Source organism: Urocampus carinirostris, chromosome 1 (genome assembly GCF_059441175.1).
Source record: "Urocampus carinirostris isolate Australia breed hairy pipefish chromosome 1, RoL_Ucar_1.0, whole genome shotgun sequence".
Classification (NCBI taxonomy): Eukaryota; Metazoa; Chordata; class Actinopteri; order Syngnathiformes; family Syngnathidae; genus Urocampus; species Urocampus carinirostris.
Genome location: NC_142349.1, coordinates 63,994,876 through 64,018,815, shown reverse-complemented (window position 1 = coordinate 64,018,815; position 23,940 = coordinate 63,994,876). Strand labels below are relative to the sequence as shown.

The 23,940-nt window shown below is 39.5% G+C and overlaps 1 protein-coding gene across 1 annotated transcript in view; it reads left to right on the top strand.

The window, feature by feature from the left end:
* Positions 1 to 21,666, top strand: part of egfra (epidermal growth factor receptor a (erythroblastic leukemia viral (v-erb-b) oncogene homolog, avian)) — a 116,473-nt gene extending 94,807 nt beyond the window's left edge. The window contains exons 20-28 of the mRNA XM_088348271.1: positions 2,889 to 3,074; positions 5,388 to 5,543; positions 8,794 to 8,869; positions 9,420 to 9,566; positions 11,726 to 11,823; positions 11,902 to 12,069; positions 16,274 to 16,321; positions 18,264 to 18,357; positions 20,172 to 21,666. Of these exons, the coding sequence (XP_088204397.1) occupies positions 2,889 to 3,074; positions 5,388 to 5,543; positions 8,794 to 8,869; positions 9,420 to 9,566; positions 11,726 to 11,823; positions 11,902 to 12,069; positions 16,274 to 16,321; positions 18,264 to 18,357; positions 20,172 to 20,482 (1,284 nt within the window). The 3' untranslated portion in view covers positions 20,483 to 21,666. The remainder of the gene's footprint in view (positions 1 to 2,888; positions 3,075 to 5,387; positions 5,544 to 8,793; positions 8,870 to 9,419; positions 9,567 to 11,725; positions 11,824 to 11,901; positions 12,070 to 16,273; positions 16,322 to 18,263; positions 18,358 to 20,171) is intronic.
* Positions 21,667 to 23,940: the final 2,274 nt, after the last annotated feature.

Below are 23,940 nucleotides of genomic sequence, written 5' to 3'. Positions count from 1 at the left end.
GTACTTGCCCCCTAATGATTTTTATATGTTTTTGCGTATTTGTTACTCACAAAGGTTTCTAATCATCTAACCACTGTTAATATCTCAGAGACAACCCAAGGAAATGGAAAATGCAGTTTCAAAATGTTGATTCCATTTATTTAGGTAACAAAAAACAAAAAACTTTCTGGCCCTGTGTGAAAAAGTAATTGCCCCCTGAACCTGATCGCGAGTTGGGCCACCAACTATAGTGGAGTCATGAACACTGACCTCAACTGGGACCGCTTTGCTGCCTCAGAACCAGGACTACTTGCTGTGGTTGACAGAATAATGAATTCTGGTGATTACCAGAAGGTCCTGAAGAAAAATGTCTGGCCATCAGTTCGTGCCCTCAAACTCAAGCGCTCTTGGATCACGCAGCAGAAAACAATCCAAAACACACCAGCAAATCCACCTCTGAATGTCTCAGAAAATGAAACAAAATGAAGGTTCTGAAGTGGCCAAGCCAAAGTCAGGATTCGAATCCAATTGAAAAGCTGTGGTGTGGCCTTAAATGGGCAGTTCATGCTAAAAAATATCCCCCAATATGGCAGATTTGAGGTAATTTAGCAAAACTGTGTTTAGTCAGTTACCTTGTGATTAACAAGGGGGGGGGGCCATAACTTTTTCATATAATGCCTGATAGTTTTTTTTTCCCGTAAATGGAATTAACATTTCAAAACTGGATTTTGTATTCCCTTGGCATGTCTTTGTTTGATAATTGGTTTTATGATCTGAAAAATTGTGAGTGATAAATATGCACACAACACAGGAATCAGGAAAGGGGCAAATATTTTTTCACGGCATCCACTATGCCATGTGGATCGGTTCTGATAATAGGTCACCAGTGATGATGATCGTGTTGGTTTAAGATCAGGTAATTGTGTAATTGTAATCCTGTGTAGTCCTTTGAGACATTTTTGTGATTAAGGCCTATATAAATAAATGTGACTTGACTTGATTTTCTCAGTTTAATTTCAATCAAGCATGTTTACTGTTAGGGCAGCATGGCAGCGCAGTGGATAGCGCATGTACGGCACAGTTCTGAGGTCATGATGTTGAACCTTCCTGTGTGGTGTTTGCATGTTCTCCCGGTGCTTGCGTGGGTTTCCTCCGGGCACTCTGGTTTCCTCCTACATTCCAAAAACGTGCATGTCAGGTTAATTGGGCAGTTCAAATTGTCCCTAGGTGTGAATGAGCGAGTGAGTTGTCTGTCTCTGTGTGCCCTGCGATTGGCTGGCAACCAGTTCAGTGTTTCCCCTGCCCACAACCCGAGGATAGTTGGGAGGGGTTCCAGCCCCCCCGCGACTCTACTGAGGATAAGCTGTGCAGATAATGGATGGATGGATGTTTACTGTTTGACTGAGCCTATTTCAACCTTAATTACAACCTGATAATTACGTACAAATAACGTATATCAGAAATACATATCGTATTCAAAAATGTTGATGACCCATCACTTAAAATAAGCTCAATTCCCTCCCAGTAGGGTAAGAACTTTTGGAAGGCATTTTGTGTCCCTTTTTTTCTTCAACTACCTCAAGTCAAGACTGTCTGTGTATACAATGCAAGTACCTTTTGGTTTACCTGCTTCTCCTCACTAAGTAAACTAACAAGGATAAGTCCTATAGTAGCGATGGGTAAAGAAAGCGATAGATGAAGAATACCGTAAATTCCGGACTATAAGCCGCTACTTTTTTCCCAAACGTTCAACCCTGCGGCTTATTCAGTGATGCGGCCAATTTATGTAATTTTTCTAACGCCCGCCAGCAGCGCTCGAGTACAAAAGGTAAGATTTAGACCGCTGGAATATATGTGCCGAGGAAGACTGCAACTTCTTAGCTTGTGCACAAACTAAATTAGCGTAAACTTACCCTCATCATGCAAATTGCAAAAAGAAAGGCACATGACGCAGCTTTTAAGCTAACAGCAATCGAGCAATCCGATGAAGGAGGAAACAGAGCTATTGCACGTAAACTTTACTTTGCGAGCGTGTTGCTAGAGTGTTTTGAAATATGTTTTGGAATAAGGGAGCGTGGGATGACGTCTATATGACAAAGTTTCTTCCCGATACTGAGGAAGACGACTTTGATGGCGTCAGTTATAAGGAGGAAGATGAGAACGGTTTACCGTGATTTTTAAAAATACGGTATATTTTTTTAACAGACCCGTTTACTGTTTTGCGAGCGTGTTGCTAGTAGCGTGTTGCTACCTGTCACAGTCACGGTTTGGGATTAATTGATTATATTATTATTATTAAAGCTTTGAAAACTCTCTCGGTGTACCGTCTTTCTTTGTAAATATGTGTAACCATGTATAATATGTATTTGCAACTGTATATTTTTGTAATATATTTATTTTAGAGACTTATTCTGATGTTTTCCACGGGCGAATCAAAAAGAAGGGGTGAAAAAAACGCGGGCTGACGGGAAGTGGAGTAAAGGTGAGACGTGTTTGTGGACGCAGCGGACAATAATGGATATATATTTTTCCCACCCTTACCTTTGGAAATATAGACTTTTTTTCCTTGGATTACTTTCAACGGGACCCGGACACTGCAGGTCTGCATCAAACTTTAAGTACCGGTATCATTTTCCGTTCATTTAGCCGGCTGTGGTAGTTTCAACTGTGTATTTGATGTTCAGATACAATCGCGGGACATAAATTCGGGTTTGGGTTACTTTTGTGATTGCGTTACATGTTTTAATGTGGGCGCATGCGGCTTATATACAGGTGCGGCTTGTGTAAGTATAAAAGCAGTTTTCCTCTAAAAATGTGGTGGGTGCGGCTTATAATCAGGTGCGCTCTATAGTCCGGAATTTACGGTAGTCCAAAATGTCCAATGATCAAGAGCTGTTTACCCACTCCAGGAAGCCTACGTGATGGCTAGCGTCGAACACCCGCACGTGTGCCGCCTTCTTGGCATCTGCCTGACCTCCACCGTGCAGCTCGTCACCCAGCTGATGCCTTTCGGTTGCCTTCTGGACTACGTCAAGGAGAACAAGGACAATATTGGTTCTCAGTACCTGCTCAATTGGTGTGTGCAGATTGCCAAGGTCAGTCCTGAATCTGTCGATCTGCCGGGAACATGAAACCTGAAGTTGGGTTAAAGCACGGGTTCTCATATAGTGGGGTATGTTTGAACTCTGGGGACTTTTTTTTTTTAACTTTCCGGAGAATCAAGTGTAATTACACCTCGAGTATAAGCATTGTGCATTAAGTGTAGATATGAAGTGGTGCAGACCCTCATTTGACCCCATAAAAAAACATTAACCCGGGTGAGGAGACAGAATAAGGGAGCGGGAGGAATTCTTCTTCTGAGGGGGGAGTGACAAAATATAATTGAGAAGCACTGGGTTATGTTCAAGATTTGAATAACTCTCAATCAGATTTTGTCGTGATGCTTTGCTAGTAGTACAGCAAGTATGCAATGTTTTGCAAATAAATAAACACCCCCTGGGATTAATTTTGGGGGCTAATATTAAAAAAATAGTGTGTTAAAATGAACACCATTACGTCATACTGGAAAACAATGCTACGGTAATCTTACATTTTGTTGTTGGAACATCGATCCGAATGGATCGTGGTCGAGTACCAAGGTAACCCATATAAACATTTATTTATTTGGTGATAATGAACACTACCATGGGCTAACACCACTATTATTATATATTTAGACATTGTTTATAACACACACAAAAAATAATAAATTAGTTTAGAGATATAGTATACAGGGTTCGTAGGGGTGCTTGAAATCCTTGAGAATGCTTGAATTTTAAAAACTAGTGTTTTCAAAGATTGAAAAGTGCTGAAAGTATTAATGAAGTGATTGTAAATGCTTGAAATTGTTGCCATGTTTTCTCAATAAGTCTGCGTAAAAATGACGCCGAAAATGCTCTCTGGTGGCTTGGCTTTGCCGTTGCATTTCTTCTTCCCTCGTGATTAACAGCTGCCGGAATTAGTTTGAATGGCATCGTCCTATAAAGCGTCATCGACCTCTGCGGGACAGGTGCATGGTGCACCTAAACAGGGCACTAGGAAAATGGTATTAGCGCAAGGATGACGTATGACGCTGCTAATTTACAACACAGCACCCCGAGGCCATCCTGTTAATCTGTTAATAAACAACAAAAGGATACTGCTGGAAGTGTGAATTTCCCTACGGGGATGAATAAAGTATCTATTTATCTATCTCTATCTCTCTCTCTCTCTATCCATCTTTCTATCTAGCTCTCTATCTCTATCTCTATCTATCAATTATGGACATTTATTATGAGCCATGCAGAAAAATAAGGTTAGTTGTAATGGTAAGAACTGCAAATGAAAATGTAAGCTACATATTACTGTCATTTTTACCCCACACCTACATGGGGAGAGAGTTTTCTCAAAACATTTACACATTTAATATTCAGATCCACAATTATTCCCATGATTTACTCAAGATCTAGAAATAATATGTCCAGATAAGCCTGATTTCTTCTTTCAATAATACTGGATAAAATCGGTGTTGAAAGTCTTTAAAACGTGCTTGCATTTGGCCATAAAAAGGTGCACGAACCCTGAGTATATTCTGTGACATTTTATTATGTAATTAGGTGAAATTAATTATAATTTAATCGTAAGAACATCGCAAGAAGGCTGTTGTCGGGAAGACTACGGCACCAACAACAGTACCTGGTTTTGATAACCCTTGCCCATCCCTGCTATATATTTTTGTAAAGTATTAAATGCTCTAACTAAAAAGGTTTGTACTATGTTTAACATTTTACACAATATTTCTAATGGGCTATCGTGTACATCATGTATCGCTTGTGTTTTAGTATTAGTTTGTTTAAATTGTTTTTTTCATTTCCACTGCAAAAAACACATTCAAAATAATCTAAAGACAATGCTTTTTTGAAGTTTATTTAGATTATTTAAAATACAATTTGTCATTTTCATTAGTTTTGTATTACGTACAAATATTGTATTTGTTTTACGCCTCCACTTCAAAAAAGTCAGTTCAAAAATGAAAAAATAAAGAGATTTTTAAAGATTATTTAACTTGTTTTAAATATTTTTATTTCTTATGCTTTTTTTCTTTGTACAAAAAATGAAACAATATTTCTAAAAGGCTTAATTGTACACTAATTATCGCCTTTTCATTCATGTATATTTAATATTTTACGATTCCTACTGCAAAAAAAAAATTAAACAGTAATATTATTTATTATTTTGGATATTTTAGCTAAAAAAAATCTATACTAAAATGAGCTCAATTATGTGGAAACGGAACACAATTTTTTCCAGTGTAAGGGCTATACAAATAAACATGACTTGACTCACCCTTATGATTACCTTAATTTAACACCTTCCCATTCTGTCTCAAGGGGATGAACTACCTGGAGGAGCGCCATTTGGTCCACCGGGACTTGGCGGCCAGGAACGTCCTGGTGAAGACGCCCCAACATGTCAAGATTACCGATTTCGGCCTGGCCAAGCTTCTCAACGCCGACGAGAAGGAGTACCACGCAGATGGAGGAAAGGTTGGTCCTACAACTTTGACGTTTGATTTCCTTGTTTCGACATTCAGGTTTGTGTAATAGACATGAACTCAGCTACCAGGCAATTAGTCACAAATCACGATAGTTGCTATTTTTGCACTGTTCTCTTGTGTTCGGCTTAAGTCTTACGCAAGGAATATAAATAGTTCCTGGTTGCTCTGAGAAAAACGGGAAATCAGATAAAGCCCTCTTTTATCTGATTCTCAGTGCAATTATAGAAGGATGAGTCACTCCGGTATCGCAAGACGTTTCAATCAAAATGACTGTAATCTGAAAAGTATTAAAAGTTATCGGGTATGGATGTTAATTATTGTTGTATTTACTGATCATGTATAAATTCATTTGAAAAAAAACATGTGTACCGTATTTTCCGGAGTATATGCCGCCAGCCCAAAATCCATAATTAAGAAGGACAAAACATAAATAAGTCGCAGCCCAGGGTTTAAGTCGCGTTTTGTGGAAAAATGTATTTGATAAAGCAACATCATCAGGGGCAGTGCATTTTATTCTGGGGATTTGTTTAATTTCACTGTCCTATACTAACGTGTAGTTGCACCTCTTCTTCATTAGAGGGCAGTGGTGCTCTTAATGGCAGATTGTGGAATTTGTGTTGAAGGAATTTGCACTGAGCATTCTTTGCGTATAGCCATCCATCCATCCATTATCTGTACCGCTTATCCTCATTAGGATCGCAGGGGTGCTGGAGCCCATCCCAGCTATCTTTCGGCAGTGGGCATGGGGACAACCTAAACTGGTTGCCAGCCAGTCGCAGGGCACACAGAGACAGACAACTCACTCGCTCATTCACACCTAGGGACAATTTGGACCGGCCAATTCACCTGACAACCATGTTTTTGGAATGTGGGAGGAAACCGGAGTGCCCGGAGGGAACCCACGCAAGCACAGGGAGAACTCCACTCAGGAAGGTTCAATCTTACGACCTCATAACTGTGCCACACATGCACTAACCACTGAGCCGCCGTGCTGCCCGCTTTGCATATAGCACAGAGTGTAAAGTGTAGACAGTACGTATTGCAGCCTCTTAATTTGAGGGGGGTCTTAGAGAGAGGTATTCTTTTTCATGAGGGGGGGTCGTGACAGAAAATAATTGAGAAGCATTTGTGTAGCGCAACAAAAAACAATTCGTACAAAGCACAAGGAAGACTATAAAGTGACCAAACCACCATTTTTTTTCTCTTTTTCAGTAGGAACGTCAACCGAACAGTCAGATAGGCCAGTCAAACTTTAACGTTGAGAAGCAAATACATGTCTCAGACACGTACAGACAAGGAGTTTGTACGATGTCCCCATTCACTGAAGTACATCATGCCATTTAAAAATGTACTAGTCCCAGAAACATCACGATCAGTCTGAAAATGAGATACCAGAAAACTATAAAGCCGGGTTAGCTCACCAAAGACGTTGTCTTACAGCCATCACATCACATTTGATAATACGCAACCATGGTCTCCTTAAATCCGTGAGTTTAGCAAATCCAACTGTATAAAATATTTACGTACTCCAAAACGCGCGTTAATGCTGACAAATTAAAAAAAATCTGCCAAAAAGCATCTCTGCCTCAATGGATGTTGCTTGTTGCTAGCTCTCTGTTGAGCCCCATAATTCCCGTTTACAAATGCAGACTAGTAAAATTATTATCTCTAGGCCGTAGACAAACCTTAATGTGATTCACATCTTTTTCGGCCAATTGCAGGCTTTGTTTTATCGCGCTTTAGCCCATATGAGCCTGTAAATGCTAAAAAGGACCCGCCTCCTTTACTTCCGAATAACTTTAGCCAATAGTGACCGATTCAAATGATGATTGACACATTGGTTAGGAACGGAAACGCCGGTATCTAAATATATACCACTTTTGGTGGCTGCTTAATGTAGTTGCGAGACCTGTTGCGACTCAATATTGATCTATATATAAGGTGCACTGTATTATAAGGCACATGGTCATCTTTTGAAAAAATAGAAGCCTTTTAGGTGCATTTAATAGTGCAGAAAATACGGTACATAGGGATGATGCTTCGTATGGCAAAAGATGTGAGATTTTTCTGGATGAAACATGCATTTGGACTCTGTGTGTCTTATCACCATCTGCTCCCACTTGGTTTGCACTCCCTTAACATCACTTCCTGAGTCGCTTAAAGGGCAGGCTACCGCACACGTTGATTTGTCTTGGACGTTTTCTTATTTTTTGCTCCGCCCATGGCAAAAATGCAACAGTTGTACCCATCCATATATAGTGGATGTCCTAGTTTACAAGATGATTTGTTTTGTCACCTGTCACGTAATTGGTTCATTTGGATTGTTTCAATAAGTGCCCAGAAAAAGAAGGCAGTTCTCTGATTGTGTTGTATGTAAAGCATACCTGTCAACCTCCGCGGCTCCATGCCCTTACAAACTGTCGTATTTTCCCTTACAAAATACAGAAAAATCTTACACCATATATTTTTTTCAAACGTGTTTATTTATGTAGTACATATGTTTCGTTATATCATATATATTGTTAATCAAAATTTTGTTGTCAGACACTGAGTTGCTCGACATGAATGATGTTTATTATAAAAAGAAGTTCAAAAATGAAGTCGCTTGGACGTTCACTGTAGAAGGAAAAAATACATGCAAATAGAGTTAAGTAGAATAATACATTTTCTTATTCAAATTATTAATTCATTTTCTGCATTAAATTATTCTTGGTAATATACTGATTAAAGGGATAGCCACAAACCTGTCTTTTTTCATTTTCTCCTTTTATACATCCTTTTTTTCTTAACTTCTTTATACAACATAATAATTTGTAATATAATGCATCATAGCAAGTGAGCCTTTAGAGAGCCGGCTCTCTTTAATGAGTTGAGCAGAAAAAGCCGGTTCTCTAAAAAGAGACTGACTTTCTTTCGCTACACAACTCACAACTTGACTTGCCGTTTCGTGATAGTTGGTGTATACCGGATTGTACCCAAAATTGTCAAATTTACGTTTTTCCGTACATATTTTCTTGTACGTCGTTCACGTCTTAATATGCAAAATAAACGTACGGCAAAAACGGACAGGTTGACAGGTATGGTAAAGTCACTTGTAAAGTGACCCCATAATTCTTTGAAGTACGTATTTACCTGAGGAACCTTATTCGTGAAACAAAATCTGCGATGCACTGAGGATGCAAAGTGAAACTGAAATGGCCAAGGATTACTGTTTTAGATGTTTATTTACTATTTTTCAGGTACCTATTAAATGGATGGCCCTCGAGTCGATACTGAACAGAACGTACACTCACCAGAGCGACGTATGGAGTTACGGTGGGTCCCATGTTACTTTTGTGCAACTTCCGAATGCATAAACAGCTTTTGCAGATGTGCTACAGTAGGCAATGGGAATATTGTCTTTGGATGTTGTCGGTATTGAGGAACACAACATGAGACGGGAGAACATTTTGCTTTAAAAAAACAAAAATAATACTCCCTATAAGCAAACAGCAACTCTCCCAGCTGGACGATGTCGCATCAACCCACACAAACACATCTCCCAGCTTGCTAACAACCCTGTGCTGACTGCAGAGTCATGGAAACATATCACAAGGCTGCTTCCTTCTTTCTCATATGCTTTCAAATCTTCTCCTACCCCCTCAGGGCTTGATCATACCTTTCTGTCAAAGCCATCAGCAAGCCCTGGCACGGACAACAGCCTTTCCCCCTTCTTCTCAGTTCCCCAGATAAATCCCTCTAACTCCCACATCCCATTTGTCAACATTCGGACGCCGCGGGTCTTTTTCTCTCACATCCTGTCACTCGCGTTTCCACGACCGCGTCGCACGCGAGAATCCAAGTGACTTCTTTTCCCTCGCCGCAGGCGTGACCGTCTGGGAGCTGATGACTTTCGGCACCAAACCATATGACGGAATTCCAGCCAGCGATATCGCCGGCGTGCTGGAGAAAGGCGAGCGTCTGCCCCAACCCCCAATCTGCACCATCGATGTCTATATGATCATGGTCAAATGTAAGTTTTAGTGGGGAAAGGTGGATAAATTTGACAAAAGCACATCACACACTAATAAATGGGATTCCCTTGAATTTTGCGGTTAAACCGTTCCATAACTAATAAATTAATTTCCTCAAATTAAGAACCATATACTGTAGGGTGGTTAGGTGCAGAGGTCCAGGGTTCAATTAAAGCTCCAGGCGCTCCAGGCACTCCGGTTTTATCCCACATTCGAAAAACATGCATGTCAGGCTAAATGGCCGGTCCAAATTGTTCCTAGGTGTGAATAAGCGAGTGAGTTGTCTGTCTCTGTGTGCCCTGTGTCTGGCTGGCAACCAGTTCAGGATGACACCTCCCCACTGGGATGGGTTCGAGCACCCTGCGAGGATAAGCAGCGCTGGAAATGAATGGATGGATAAGAATTATATACAATGGCCCCTTTATTTATGAGCTACTTGAGTTATGAGAAATTTGAGATACAATATATCTTTCAAACAAAAACCTTATCCAACCTATGAAAGAAAATCCAAGTTACGATAATTTCCAGACACTACCACTAGAGGGTCAAGTGCTTGAGAACGCCAGCATTAGCTTGTCACAGTCAGCACATGTGTGTCATGCCGTACAGATCTGATCCAGTGCGCTTGAATTGTGTATTTATCCTGCTCCTTCACTCCTCCAATACCACACATACACTTCTGTTAGTACCTCCATGGTAAGTGAAATTTGAGATACAAATTATCTTTCAAACAAAAGTCTTACCCAATCTGTGAAAGAAAATCCAAGTTACAAGAATTTCCAGACACTACCACTAGAGGGCCAAGTGCTTGAGAACGCCAGCATTAGCTTGTCAGCGCATGTGTGTCCTGCCATACAGACCTGATCAGGTGCGCTTGTGTTGTATATTTATCCTGCTCCCTCACTCCTCCAATACCACGCTTACATTTCCGTTAGCACCTTCATGGTAAGTGCTATTACAGAGTTCTTGCAGATCCATGAAACATCTTAAAAGTCATTGAATTCATTATTTTAGAAATAAGGCCTCAATTGGCATTAAAATGTCTTCGATCTAGTTTTTGAAAGTCTTAAAAATGTCATAATATGTTTGAACTAAAAAGATTTGGAAACATCAATCTTTTTTTTAGATTCTATAATTCACCGATTTACTTACCTGGCAACATCGCATGATCACAATTACGGAACTATCAAAACGGTGATGTGGTTTCGGTTGGGCCTTTCAGAGCAGACACTTGTCTTAGGTCTATCCACAATAGACATAGCAAATTTGGCGCGAGACATTTACTTTGGACCTTGGGAAAATGTAAATTTAATGAGAAGTAGCTGTCCGATTAATGTTTTTCGCTATGGCTAAACTCTATGCCAGGTGGTGTGTACGAGGCACGTGCAAGAAACGTTTTTTTGGGGGGTTCTGTGTGCTTTAATTGTGTTTTTTTCCACCTTGTCTTGAATTTGATTTCGAAATGCATTAAAAAAAGTCTTCAATCTTAAAGTTAACTTGCCTTAAGCTGTAGAAACCTTGTATTAATAAAGTTCTATTTTATTTTGTTAATATCATCTTGGGCAGAATGGCGGTGCAGTGGTTAGCGCGTGTGCGGCACAGTTCTGAGGTCGTGAGGTCGAACCTCCTGTGTGGAGTTTGCATGTTCTCCCCGTGCTTGCGTGGGTTTTCTCCGGGCACTCTGGTTTCCTGCCACATTCCAAAAACATGCGTTTCAGGTTAATTGGTCGGTCCAAATTGTCCCTAGGTGTGAATGAGCGAGTGAGTTGTCTGTCTCTGTGTGCCCTGCGACTGGCAGGCAACCAGTTCAACACCCCGCGACCCTACTGAGGATAAGCGGTGTAGGTAATGGATGAATGGATGGATAACCATGTGAAGCCGGCATTCACTCGGAATGCCGGCTTCACATGGCTCGCCTGACTTTAATCATCACAACATCATTTCTTTGGAAGCCTGATTTATGTTTTATTTATTTCTTTTGGATGAAACCGAAAATGCACTTTTGGTCATTTTTGCCACAAGAAAATTCTGTGCCAAAAATTTTATGTATCCCAAGTATTTATTAATTGGTACAGTTTTGATTAGGATTTAATATTTAAAAATTAGTCTCAATTTTAGACACAATTCTTCTAAGTGTTAATATTCATGGTGTGTACAGGTTGGATGATTGACGCCGATAGTCGACCACGTTTCCGGGAACTAATAGCAGAGTTTACAAAAATGGCGCGGGATCCTCCCCGCTATCTCGTCATTCAGGTATTACTTTAAAACACTTGCCTAATTCCAAGTCCTATTTTTAAGGCCAATTTGGTTTCAATACGGTTGTTCTTGCAGGGAGACCAGAGCTTGCAGCTTCAAAACCCTCCCGACAACAGGTTCTTCCGCACCATGGTGAGCGGCGAAGACATGCAGGATGCCGTGGATGCCGACGAGTACCTGGTGCCTGAACACGGTTTCTTCACCAGCCCGAGCACATCTCAGACGCCATTGCTACACTCTATCGTAAGATTTCTACAGCCTGATCGAGCCACAATTTTTCTATCGAGTCAACATTTAGAGATTTTTTTTTTACTTTGATCCGTTTAAAGAGACACTCAAAATAAGAAAGAAAACATCAATGAATTTGGAACTTGCAAGGAGAACAGGGGAGCAATCCCAAACTTAAGATAAGAAATTCCAACATGTTCTTAAAGCCCTTTCTGAAGCCTTTTCTTTCCTTTTTTTCTTTTGCGGGTGTCCAATATTAAAAACAGAACAAACTTATCAGAATTGAACTTCAAATATTTGTTTTTTTTTCCTTCATTGTATTTTGCCTTTTATATTATTTATTAATTGGCATATTATTTGGATGATTTTAAGAATTTGTTTGTCTTATTTTCCTTTATTTACCAATTTGCCATTCTAGAAAAGTAGAACAATTTTACCCAAATTGTGCAAAGTTATCTCAGATGGATGGCTGAGGTTCTGCTCGTTTTCAGTATTGTTTCTTTATTTGATTTTATATTTTTTTTCTCACTTATTCATTTTCTTATACTACTAATGAATTATGCTTAAAACTAACTTACTAGAAAAAATGAGATTTTCTATGTATATATTGTTTTGCATTATTTTCTTAATTTGTTTTATTTTTATTTACTAACAATTTTAAATGGTCAATATTCTTGTATAGTTACATATTAGTTTAAAATTTGAATAATAAATATAATAAAATCATAAAAATATTTCCAATTTTTAAGGTTATTTGAGTATTACCTTCGCTATTTTTTAACTAAAATTAGAAACATTTGTATGAAAATATTGTTTTAACTTTGTTTCTTAATTTAGTTATCAATTAGAAATATTCTCCTAATGACAAATTATTTTTGTTTTGTTTTAAATGTGACTTAAACAAAGAAAAATACTAAAATAATACTTAAACAATATGTATAAACAAATATTTATTTCATTAAAACCCTGAGAACATAATTTACTCCTATTAATTTTTTCGTATTTAAGTAAAAAAACATGTTTTAAATTGTTGAATTATAAAAATATATCTGTTCTCATTTAAATAAAAAAATCAAGAATCTGTGGGCTCAGTTCATGTATTTTCTTTCTTATTTAATTAAAAAATAAACATTATTCTTAAAACAATTTCCTTGAATAAAAATGACTAAGACTTATAGGAAAAACCCTTTTTTTTACTAAAGTAATAAAATACTTTAAATGAGCAAAGGACAAATTTTTTTTTTTTTTAAATAATAAAATTGAGGGTGAAAAAAATGTTTTATCCACATATCCTGTCTTCTACCATACAAGACAATTTGAAAGTTGACCGATCTTTCCTTTTACGCTGACGAAAAATTCCTCTATCTGTTATCCCAAAATTCTACATCAAATTCATCCAAGCGTGCCTTGCTTTTGTGCATTTGGAACCCAAAATGAGCCTTCCCTAAACCATTTCCCGCATCATTAGAACCATAAAGTGGTCCTGACAGTGAACTAAAACTCAGCTGGCATGAAGTGTCTCACTCCAACTCATGATTGATGATTGAATCGATTATAAGGCGTGTCGTTGACTAGAGTTTATAGTTTCGGCCTTATTTCTGTAATATCCATTCCCTCCTCGAGTGCATCAGAAACGAGTAGGCCGTCTTATCCTCCCTTCTCCCACGTTTCCTCCCAGGTGGATTTCTTCCTCCTTCGGCTTCATCGTTGGCCTTGTGTCAATCTGGCTACTTTACCTGGGAGCATCAAATGTAATAACCTTTGCAGACGCTCTGTTTTTCCAATATGGCAACATAGATCGGGGGAGGGTCACGAAATGTGTTTTCCACGCTCTTTGCTCCGTGGCCGTGTTTTAATTTGCGCTCCTTGTTAAAAGTAATTGCTTCCTTCGCCCCGGTGACAGATGTGACATCGCTTGTCGGGGAAGATTATAGGATGCTTCTCACGCCGCCCGCGAAAGTCGTGCGGTCGCTCTGGCTTAGAAGTAAGATTTGGCCTGAAAAATTCAGCCCGACCCGACCCGAGTCGCGGATATATAAACCCGAACCCGACGGATTACCGTATTTTCCGCACTATAAGGCGCACCTAAAAGCCTTTATTTATTTTCAAAAGCTGACCATGCGCCTTATAATACAGTGCGCCTTATATATGGATCAATATTAAGTCGCAAAGTCTTGCAACTAAGGCAAGCAGCAGCCGACTAGATTTTCCCCCGAAGGCGAAGTAGTCTGCGGCGTATGCTGGGATCTATATACCGGCGTTTCATTTCCTAACCAATGTGTCAATCATCATTTGAATCAGTCACTATTGGCTAAAGTTATTCGGAGGTAAAGGGGGCGGATCCTTTTGATCATTTACAGGCTCGCATAGGCTAAAGGGGCGAAACAAAGCCTGCAATTGGCCGAAAAAGATAAATGTGAATCGCGCGTTGGGTTGCACTACGGCATAGAGAAAACATTTTTTACTATTCTGTATTTGTAAATATTTTACTCTCCTGGATTTACTACACGGTTGTAAGAAGACCATGTTTACGTATCATTATTGAATGTGATGGCTGCAAGAGAACTTAAGTGAGCTATGCGGCTTTATATTTTCCCGGTATCTTGTTTTAGAACGATCTTGACGTTTCTGTGATGAGTCTATTTTTAAACTAAATTCAATCCAAAGTGTTTATTGTCATATGCACAGTAAAGAACCCAGTTTCCCTGCACAATAAAATTCTTACAGTTGCCAGCAAAAAATAAAATGGAAACTAAGAAATGTTTGGAATCTCTTGAATCCCAAGACTTTAACCTTCCGAATGATATTTGGAACGATGCATTTGAGCGATTGGTGACATAGTACAGACACCGTTTCCGTACATGTCTGAGATACGTATTTGCTCCTTTGCAAGCTTTGGGAATATTAAGGGGGTAATAAGTTTGACTGAACTATCTGACTGTTTTGTTGATGTTCCCATTGTAGCACCTTATAATCCGGTGCGCCTTATAGTGCGGAAAATACGGTAACTTGATTTGATAAACAAGCCTGAAATAAACCAGAGGTGCTAAATTGCTGCCAAAGTAAAAACAAAGCTTAACTCCAGATGTGCGAAGTTCAGCGGTGAACTGTGTGTTTCGGCTGAACTACCCAGCTTGGGCTTTACTTGGGGCCGGGTCCCTTAAATCAAGTGCAGTGCCTAAATCAGGGGTGGCGAACAAGTTTGACACTAAAACCTGAATTTTTTAACTGTGAGAGTCAAAGAGCCACACCACGCACTGACCTGCTATGACAGACACAATTAAAAACATATTATTTCCCATAACACACTCTTCTCCTTACAATACAACAAGTATTGTTCTTGTGTTGATTTCAAGGAAAGTGTCCATCCTCAATACACACACAAAGAAACTAAACATGAAACAAGGCAAAGAGCCACAGTATATAGAAAATATGATAAGGCAAAGAGCCGCATGCGGCTCTAGAGCCACACGTTCGCCACCTTTAGCCTAAATGAACGGTTTGGCGCTTAAGTGCGCATCTCGGCGACGTGCAGTGAACAAAAGTGAAACTCAACAAAATGCAACCAAAAAGGAAATCAAATTCTGCAGATTACAAGATGCAAATAGTGAAAGATTTGGCCAAAAAGCAGAGAGTTTGTAAAGCTATGTGCAAGGTTTCTTCATTTTCCTCATGTTGAGGTTTTTGAGTTTTTCCTTGCCCTCAAGTAGGTTTTAGATCAGGGGATGGTATCATAGTAGTCTGTAGTTTGCAATAATCTGTGCAGCCCTTTGAGACACCTTGTGATAAAGGGCTATACAAATAATGATGTCATGACATTACATGACATGACAGGAAGCAAAAAATGGCATCTGCCATGAGGGAAGCGGAAGGATTAAGCCGCGCGTCTTTTACCCAAACAGAGGAAGAACATTTCTTTGGATTTAGTGATTTTGAGTTAAACTGATTTTAAAATGTTTTGTAAGCATTTTCTTTATCTTAACAACTATTTGACTAAAAGTAAGTGCATGTGTTAATCCTTCACGTAAGAAATGACGAGAGAGAAGCCCGACCATAATGATTGACATTTCAAGCCCGAACCCGGCTTGAATTTCCAGTCAGGTTTGGGCCCGGGCCCTAGATCTTACCTCTACTCTGGCTGCAAAAAAAAAAATTTAAAAAAAAAGAGTGGCTCAAATGGAAAATGTGTCATTAACCGACACTTTGCTTTTCCGAATAGAGCCTGAACAGCAGCATCGGGACGTGCAATGGCAGAAATGGATTACTGGTAAGAGTTTTTTTTTTTCAAATAAAAAAACATACATTTTCCAATACGTACATGAGGGCTGAGTCATGTGAAATATGAGTTTTAGCATTCTAGACAACAGCGCTGGGGCAACCATACTGTGGAGATAGTGCCAGATTGCAACACAGACACGTATTTTGGTCATCGTCATTGGTGGTTTCTGCGGTAATGGATCAAATTGAATTCCATTGTTATGGTTCCTCGGAGATTAAAGGAAACTTCAGCGACCTGACATTGACACCGATTGATCGGAAAGACAAGTGTAGCATTTTTGATGGATACCCTCCACTTCTGTTCAATTCCGAAATATAATTTGAGGACTTGATTAGTGGGTGAAAAAGTTCAAATATCTATCTCTTTTCCGTGTAAATTTTGAATAAAGTACTGTCAAACCTTCCATTTTGCTCCTATTATGTATTATATGAATAATATTGGGAACAGCATTGACTAATTTCTCCCGAAGGGCGTCATAAATGTTTCCAGACGTCACCGCAGTATTTTGTATTTAGAGCACATGCATTGTGGAAAAGAGCAGCTCGCTGTTTTCCCCTGTGCAGCCATGAAAAAAATAAAAGAATAAGCCACAGTGTTTTCACTGTAGCAAAAAAACAAGTGGCTTCTATTGTCATCAACACATCCCAAAAAGTCATTGGCTGCCCTCTACCCAGTTGGGCAGAACATTGCTGGCTCTCGCTACCACAGCAGACGGTGTGTATTATTTGACCACGAGATGTTGCTGTATCTATCTCTCTATCTATCTAACTCTCTATCTATCTATCTAGCTATCTATCTATCTAGCTCTCCATCTATCTCTCTAGCTCTCCATCTATCTCTCTATCTTTATCTCTCTATCTATCTTATCTGTCTTATCTAACTCTCTATCTCTCTAACTCTCTATCTATCTCTCTATCTATCTCACCAACGTGGTGCCCCCTGTGGACAGCTGAGGTGCCCCCGGACCTGTTCTAAAAATAACTTACCAGTGCTGGGTCATTGTGATTTTCTAGTAAAAGTTTATTTTTAGTGGTCGACTGAGTCAATTTAACGTCACTTTATACCTCTGTGTTGTTTTCTCTTTATTTCTCGCTCTCTTTTGTTTTCTCTCTCTTTCTCCTTTCTTTCCCTCTCATTCTCCTCTTCTCTCTCTCTTTCTCTTATTTCTTCCATTTTTTATTTTTCTCATTTTTCTTTCACATTTATTTTCTCATCTTTCTTACCCTCTTTTTTTCTTTCTCTCATTCTTTTTCTCTTTGTCTTTCACTTTCTCTGTCTCTCTCTTTCTTTACCTCCTCTCTTACCCTATTTCTTCCTTTCTTTCTTTCTCCCTTTCTTTTTCCCTTGCTTTCTCTCCCTTTTTTTTAAATATTATATCTATATATTGTTTTTCTCTGTTTCTTCCTCTTGATTTTCTTGTTCTGTCAGCCTTTTTCTTTTTTCTTACGCTTTCTCTTTTTTCTTTCCTTCTTTCTCTCTTTCTTTCTCTTTCTTTCTTTTTCTTTGTCTCTTTCTTACTCTCTTACTCTCTTTCTTTCTTATTCTTATTCTTACTCTCTTTCTTACTCTCTTTCTTATTCTTTCTTTATTTCTCTTTCATTTTTTCTTTTATTTCCCTTTCTCTTTTTTGTCCTTTCTGACTTCAATAATCAACATAGTAACACCAAAGTAAGTTGTGCAAGTTGTTATTTTAGAAACGCAAATCCAGGTAGGTGCTTTTAGTAAAAAGTAACTAAAAGTAGCTCGAAATTTGAAATTAGTTGCAGAGATCCCTGCTTTAAGGGCTCCCCCTCGCCCGGGCCACAAGCTTTTTTTAGATTTTAAATCTTTAGTGCACGTTTCTCCAGGAGTGCCAGATTCACTTTGTTGTAAACAATGTAGCTTATTGTTTTTAAAATGAAATTATGAAACCGTGATTTTGTGTTTACAGAGTGGATTACCCAGCAGGGATGGAAGCATGGTTCTTCGTTACATTCCTGATCCTACCGATAAACTATTAGATGACGCATTCCTGCCTGCTCCAGGTGAGTGTCCTTAATTCAGACATGGCACTCGGGTGCTGGGCTTTTAATGCCTTTGGTAGATGTGGCAGCCTACAGTGACACACAGTGGTTAAAAGGAGTATTGCAGGAGGGTGGACCTTGACAAAAAGGTCTTATTGACGTGGCTCACATCATTTTACCTCTATTCAAATAGTTGCTACCCTTTTGGTCATTGTGGTAATAAAAGAAGAACAAACGCCAATATAAAATATGATTGTAAATGAATGTAAATAAGACGTTGGTTAAATAATGATTAACTTATATAAAATGTGTAAGACAAAAACTATCTATGTACCGAAGCCATATCCCCCTATTGGGAGGTGACTAGAGTCAAGAACACACATTCACCAAACATTTATTCCCCTTCGCTCTTCCCAACCTAACACGGAACATCAAGCCCACAACACAACAAGGGGTGAGTTGCTGTGCCATGCAAGCCTTCACAAAGAGAGATGTCCGACGGCATACACTGGTTTACCCCCTCCACATCATATGCAGTGATTTCAGTCTTTCTTAACTATCTTTCGCCATTCACATCTATTCCTTACACACGACCTCATATACAGAGCATGTTTCACACCAAACATCTAACCATATTTGGGCTTTTCTCTCGTCCTCGTCTCTCGTCAAGTCCTTGCATGATTTTGTATACTACCAACAGAACCTTGAAATCACATCTTAAGCTAACAGGGAGCGAAGATGGAAAAAAGCTGTTCTAGTAATATGCTAAACGTGTGTTTGAAAGGACAGTTTGGTGTCAAATATGACACCTAAATTTTTGACCGAGTCACTCTGGGTGATATTACATTTGTCAATGTTCAGGGACGTTTTTGAGAACAAGTCACGGCATTTAGATGGACCAGTAACTACCATTTCGGTCTTTCCAGAGTTGAGGCGCAAAAAGTTGAGTGACATCCATTCTTTTCTCTCAGTGAGGCAGGTCTCCAAATTTCCACAGTTTAGTGTGGCCGATTCTTCAATCGGAAGATATAGTTGAGTTTCATCTGCGTAGTAATACAAACTGATATTATACTTGCGAATAATATCACCTAATGGAAGCATGTAAATGCTGAAAAGAAGGGGGCCAAGTACTGAACCCTGCGGAACACCACAGGTAACACTAAAGGGCTCAGATGTCATTTCACCATATTTAACACAGTGCATCCTATCTGAGAGGTTGGATCTGAACCATAAGAGGACGGTTCCTGAGAGACTCATCCATTTTTCCATCTGGTCTAGTAAGATATTATGGTCCACAGTGTCAAAGGCAGCACTAAGGTCCAGCAGCAGAAAGAGTGATGAAGCGCCAGAGTCCATTGCCAGTAGAAGTAGAACTCCCTTCTCAACTTAGTTTTACCTAATGCATAGACATTCAGGCGCCGCCGAGTCGCTTCTGGAACCCACTAATAATCCACGAAGCACCCGCTGATGATCCTCATTTTGTTGCGCTCTTCTGTCTATCACGATAGTCTTATTGACGTAATTATTTATTTCCAATGTAACAAGTTGCTAAAAGTTAGCAGTCGGTATGCTTTGCTGTCCATTAATGGAGGCAAGGCCTGCCCACTGTTTGACTGACACTATACACCAGCCTATCAGGGTTGAGCATACAAACAGCCTTACCTACCCAACACAGACTGCATTCCCTATTCTGTCCCTGCTGAGCACAATACATAATACAAAGATGTTATGATAATAAAGACAAAATCAATTCATATAAAAACCAGCAATAACCAAAGTGCGAAGGAGCGAGTTGTTCCCTTCAAATAATTCAAAGTTCTAACTATTTTTCGCAGACTACATGAACCAGAACACGGCATCAGATATGATGAACCCCGTGTACCAGAACCCGGGCCCCACGCGCTCCCTCCTCCCCACCATCTCCTCGGACGAAGCCGACGAGTCCGAGTACCTCAACTGCTTCAAGAACGGACCCGAGTACCTCAACGAGTTCCTGCCCCGCTCCAACGGCGCCGTCCACAAGTACAAGCAGCAGAACAGCATAGACAACCCGGACTACCAGCAGAGCTTCATGCCTTCCTTCAAGGCCCGCATCAACGGACACTTGCCCGCAGCTGAGAACGCAGAGTACCTAGGCCCGGACTGAAGGGCCGAGAACCGAAATGAAGACATTTATTAGCAGTACCGTCAATGATCCGTCACTTCTTAAAACTCAACCCGAGAGGGAACGCGGGCCTTTTCGGATAAGAGAACGTATCCGTTCCAGACATAACTGAAAAAAGAAACCCTCTGGAGATGGACCTCCCGTGACGAGAGTGGACGGGGCCAGCTCGACCTTTCTAGGGATCCGAATGCTGGAAAGGACTTTGGGTGACGCTCCTCCCCCGAACGAGGAAGCAAAGAATGTATGCGACGTCCACTTTAAAGGGAAAACTGGTGAACTACGTATCTTGCAGAAATCCCGGTGAAAACCTGAGGTCAGGACCTGCAATGCAACGTTTGCTTCACGTATTCTCTTTTCCGTTGCACAGCTCCCTCAGAAAATGAGCACAGTTTCTTTAAGGGTGACCATCAATATTCAATTTCTGACATTAGAAATGATAAAATACAACAACCAATTAAAAATATAGTAATATAAACAAAATATTTTGAAGTTATAACTTCCATAAGTTTGGAATAAAATACAGAACATTAAATAAAATAGCTGGACAGTGCAGTATAATACTCCCTTCTCGAATTTAAAGTCTCCTCTACATACAGGCATGTTAGCTTAACAGTACCTTATTGGCTCTAAATGTTGTATCATCAAACTCCGCAGTCTCCACTTAGCTGTATTTTCTTGCTTGCTTTAGTCTTCTTTCAAAATAAATGGCCAAGACAAATTAAATAGAGGGCACCAAAGCTTTTACAATATATTCCATGGTGTCCGCATTGCTGCACGTCTGTTATTTTCTCACAACAGGTAGAGAACTGACAAAAACCTCAAGACCTTCGTTTTCAACTCCACAATCTCCACTTAGCTCCATAGTCCCTTTTACGAAACGCCCAGTCTCTTCTCAAATGAAATAAGTCCCCTTTAAGCATCCCATAAGTGCAGACATGTGAGCTGACCTGTTCCATATTAGCTCTGAATGTTATAGCATCGTGCTCCGCAGTCTCCACTTTGCTGTATTTTTTACTGGTGTTAGTCTCCTTTCAAAGTAAGTCACTAAAACAAATTACCGTAAATTCCGGACTATAGAGCGCACCTGGTTATAAGCCGCACCCATCACATTTTAAGGGGAAAACCGATTATGTCCATACACAAGCCGCACCTGTATATAAGCCGCATGCACCCACATAAAAAAAACACGAAATTAATCCAAGCCAAACTTCCCGCGATTGAAACTAAATGTCCTCCATTGAAGCACACAGTCCAACAATCACAGCCGCCAAAATGAACGTAACATGATATAGGTACTTAAAATTTGTTGCAGACCTGCAGATTCTGAGTGCCCGTTGATAGTAATCCAAGGGAAAAAAGTGTATATTTCCAAAGGTAAAGGTGGGAAAAATATATATCCATTATTGTCCGCCGTGTCCACAAAAACTCACCTTTACCGGTCCCCACTTTCACATCAGCCCGCGTTTGCTCCGCCCCTCTTTTTTAATTTGCTCGTGCAGAATAAATGTCTCAAATAAATAAAAAAAAAATACATCACAAAAATATACAGTTGCAAATACATATTACACATATTTACAAAGAATGGCGGTACATCGAGAGAGTTTTCAAAGCTTTAATAATAATAATATAACTTTCATCCTAAACCGTGCCTTTGGGAGGTAGCTTCACGCTACTAACAACACGCTCGCATACCTCCAAATTAATCTGGTAAGGAAATTAATGCCGTATTAGTTAGTGTCACGGCAGACCATTCGCTTCTTCTTCCTTGTTAATGACATTTAAGTTATGTTCTTCAATGTCGGGAAGAAACTTTATCATGATGACGTCGTCCCACGCTCCCTTACTTTAATACACCCCAGCAATATGCCCGTTTGCTTTTAATCTGAAAGCTGCGTCATGAGCCTTATTTTGTGCAATTTGCACGATGAGGGTATGTCTACGCTCAGAAGTTGGGATCTTCCTCGGCGCATATATTCCACCGGTCTAAATCTTACCTTACATACTCGAGCGCCGCTGGCGGCCCTTAAAAAAATGACATAAATTGGCCGCATCACTGAATAAGCCGCAGGGTTGAAAATTTGGGAAAAAAGTAGCGGCTTATAGTCCGGAATTTACGGTAACTATAAGACTTATATCGTCCACATTGCTCAAGGTCTTTTTAAAAAAATCTGTAACAAGCATATTACGAGAGAACGGGCAAAAAAAACCCTCAAGTAAGTATTACACTCCACAGTCTCCACATAGCTGCATAGTCCTTTTTAACCACACTCCATGTCTCTTCTCAAATGATACAAAGTCCTCTTTGAGGCTCTCGTAAGTGCAGACGTGTTAGCTTAGGGGGCACCTTATTAGCTCTAAATGTTGTAGCATCACACTCCGCAGTCTCCTCTTTGCTGTTTTTTCTTGCTTGTTTTAGTTTCCTTTCAAAATAAGTCACCAAAATAAATTAAATAAAGGACACCGGAGTGTGTAGTTACTTGAAATATTCCATATCATCCACATTGCTGCGGGTCTTCTTTAAAAATCTGTAACAAGCCTATTAAGAGAGAACCCTCAAGACATACGCAGGGTTGGGTAGGGTTACTTTAACTGGATTACTTTCAATTACTTTTGGATTACTCCAATAGAAAATATGCTAATAAAAGACAAAAGGAACTAAATATGAATAAAATGATGACTCACAACACGTGATAAGCTTTCTCTCCTAGCTTTGATCTCCTGCAAAACGAACATAAAATGCGACAGAAACGAAATGAAAATAAATCCAAACAGCTTGCCAATATCATTTTTGCCGTTCCATGTGTTCCGTTACTCCCCAAGCCTGCACAAAATGTAGTCATTTTATTCGTATTTAGTATCTTTTGTCTTTTATTAGCATATTTGGTATTGGAGTCATCCAAAAGTCATTGAAAGTAATCCAGTTAAAGTAACCCTACCCAACATACGTATTATTCTCCACAGTCTCCACATAGCTGCATAGACCTTTTTAATGACACTCCCTGTCTCTTCTTAAATGACACAAAGTCTTCTTTAAACCTCCCATAAGTGCAGACGTGTTAGCTTTACCAGCACCTTATTGGCTCTTAAATGTTGCGAGATCATTTTCCACAGTCTCCCATTTGCTGTATTTTCTTGCTGGCTTTCATGTCTTTTCAAAAGAAATTCGCTAAACAAATTAAATAGAGGACACAAGAGCCTGTATTCAATCTATTTCACAGTGTGCACTTTGTTACATGTCTATTTTTTTTTTTGTTTATTTGTGTTTTTTCTTGCCCATGGTCTCTTCATAGATAACGTCTTTTATGAGGTTGAGCTGTAGCACTAGTAATGAAAAATTTGCACACTGATTTTAGTATATTTGATGTATTTTGTTGTGTGCTGGGCACAATTTCCTTTGCTGGATTATGCGTGTTTGTAGGGGTTCTTCAGGACCAAAAAAT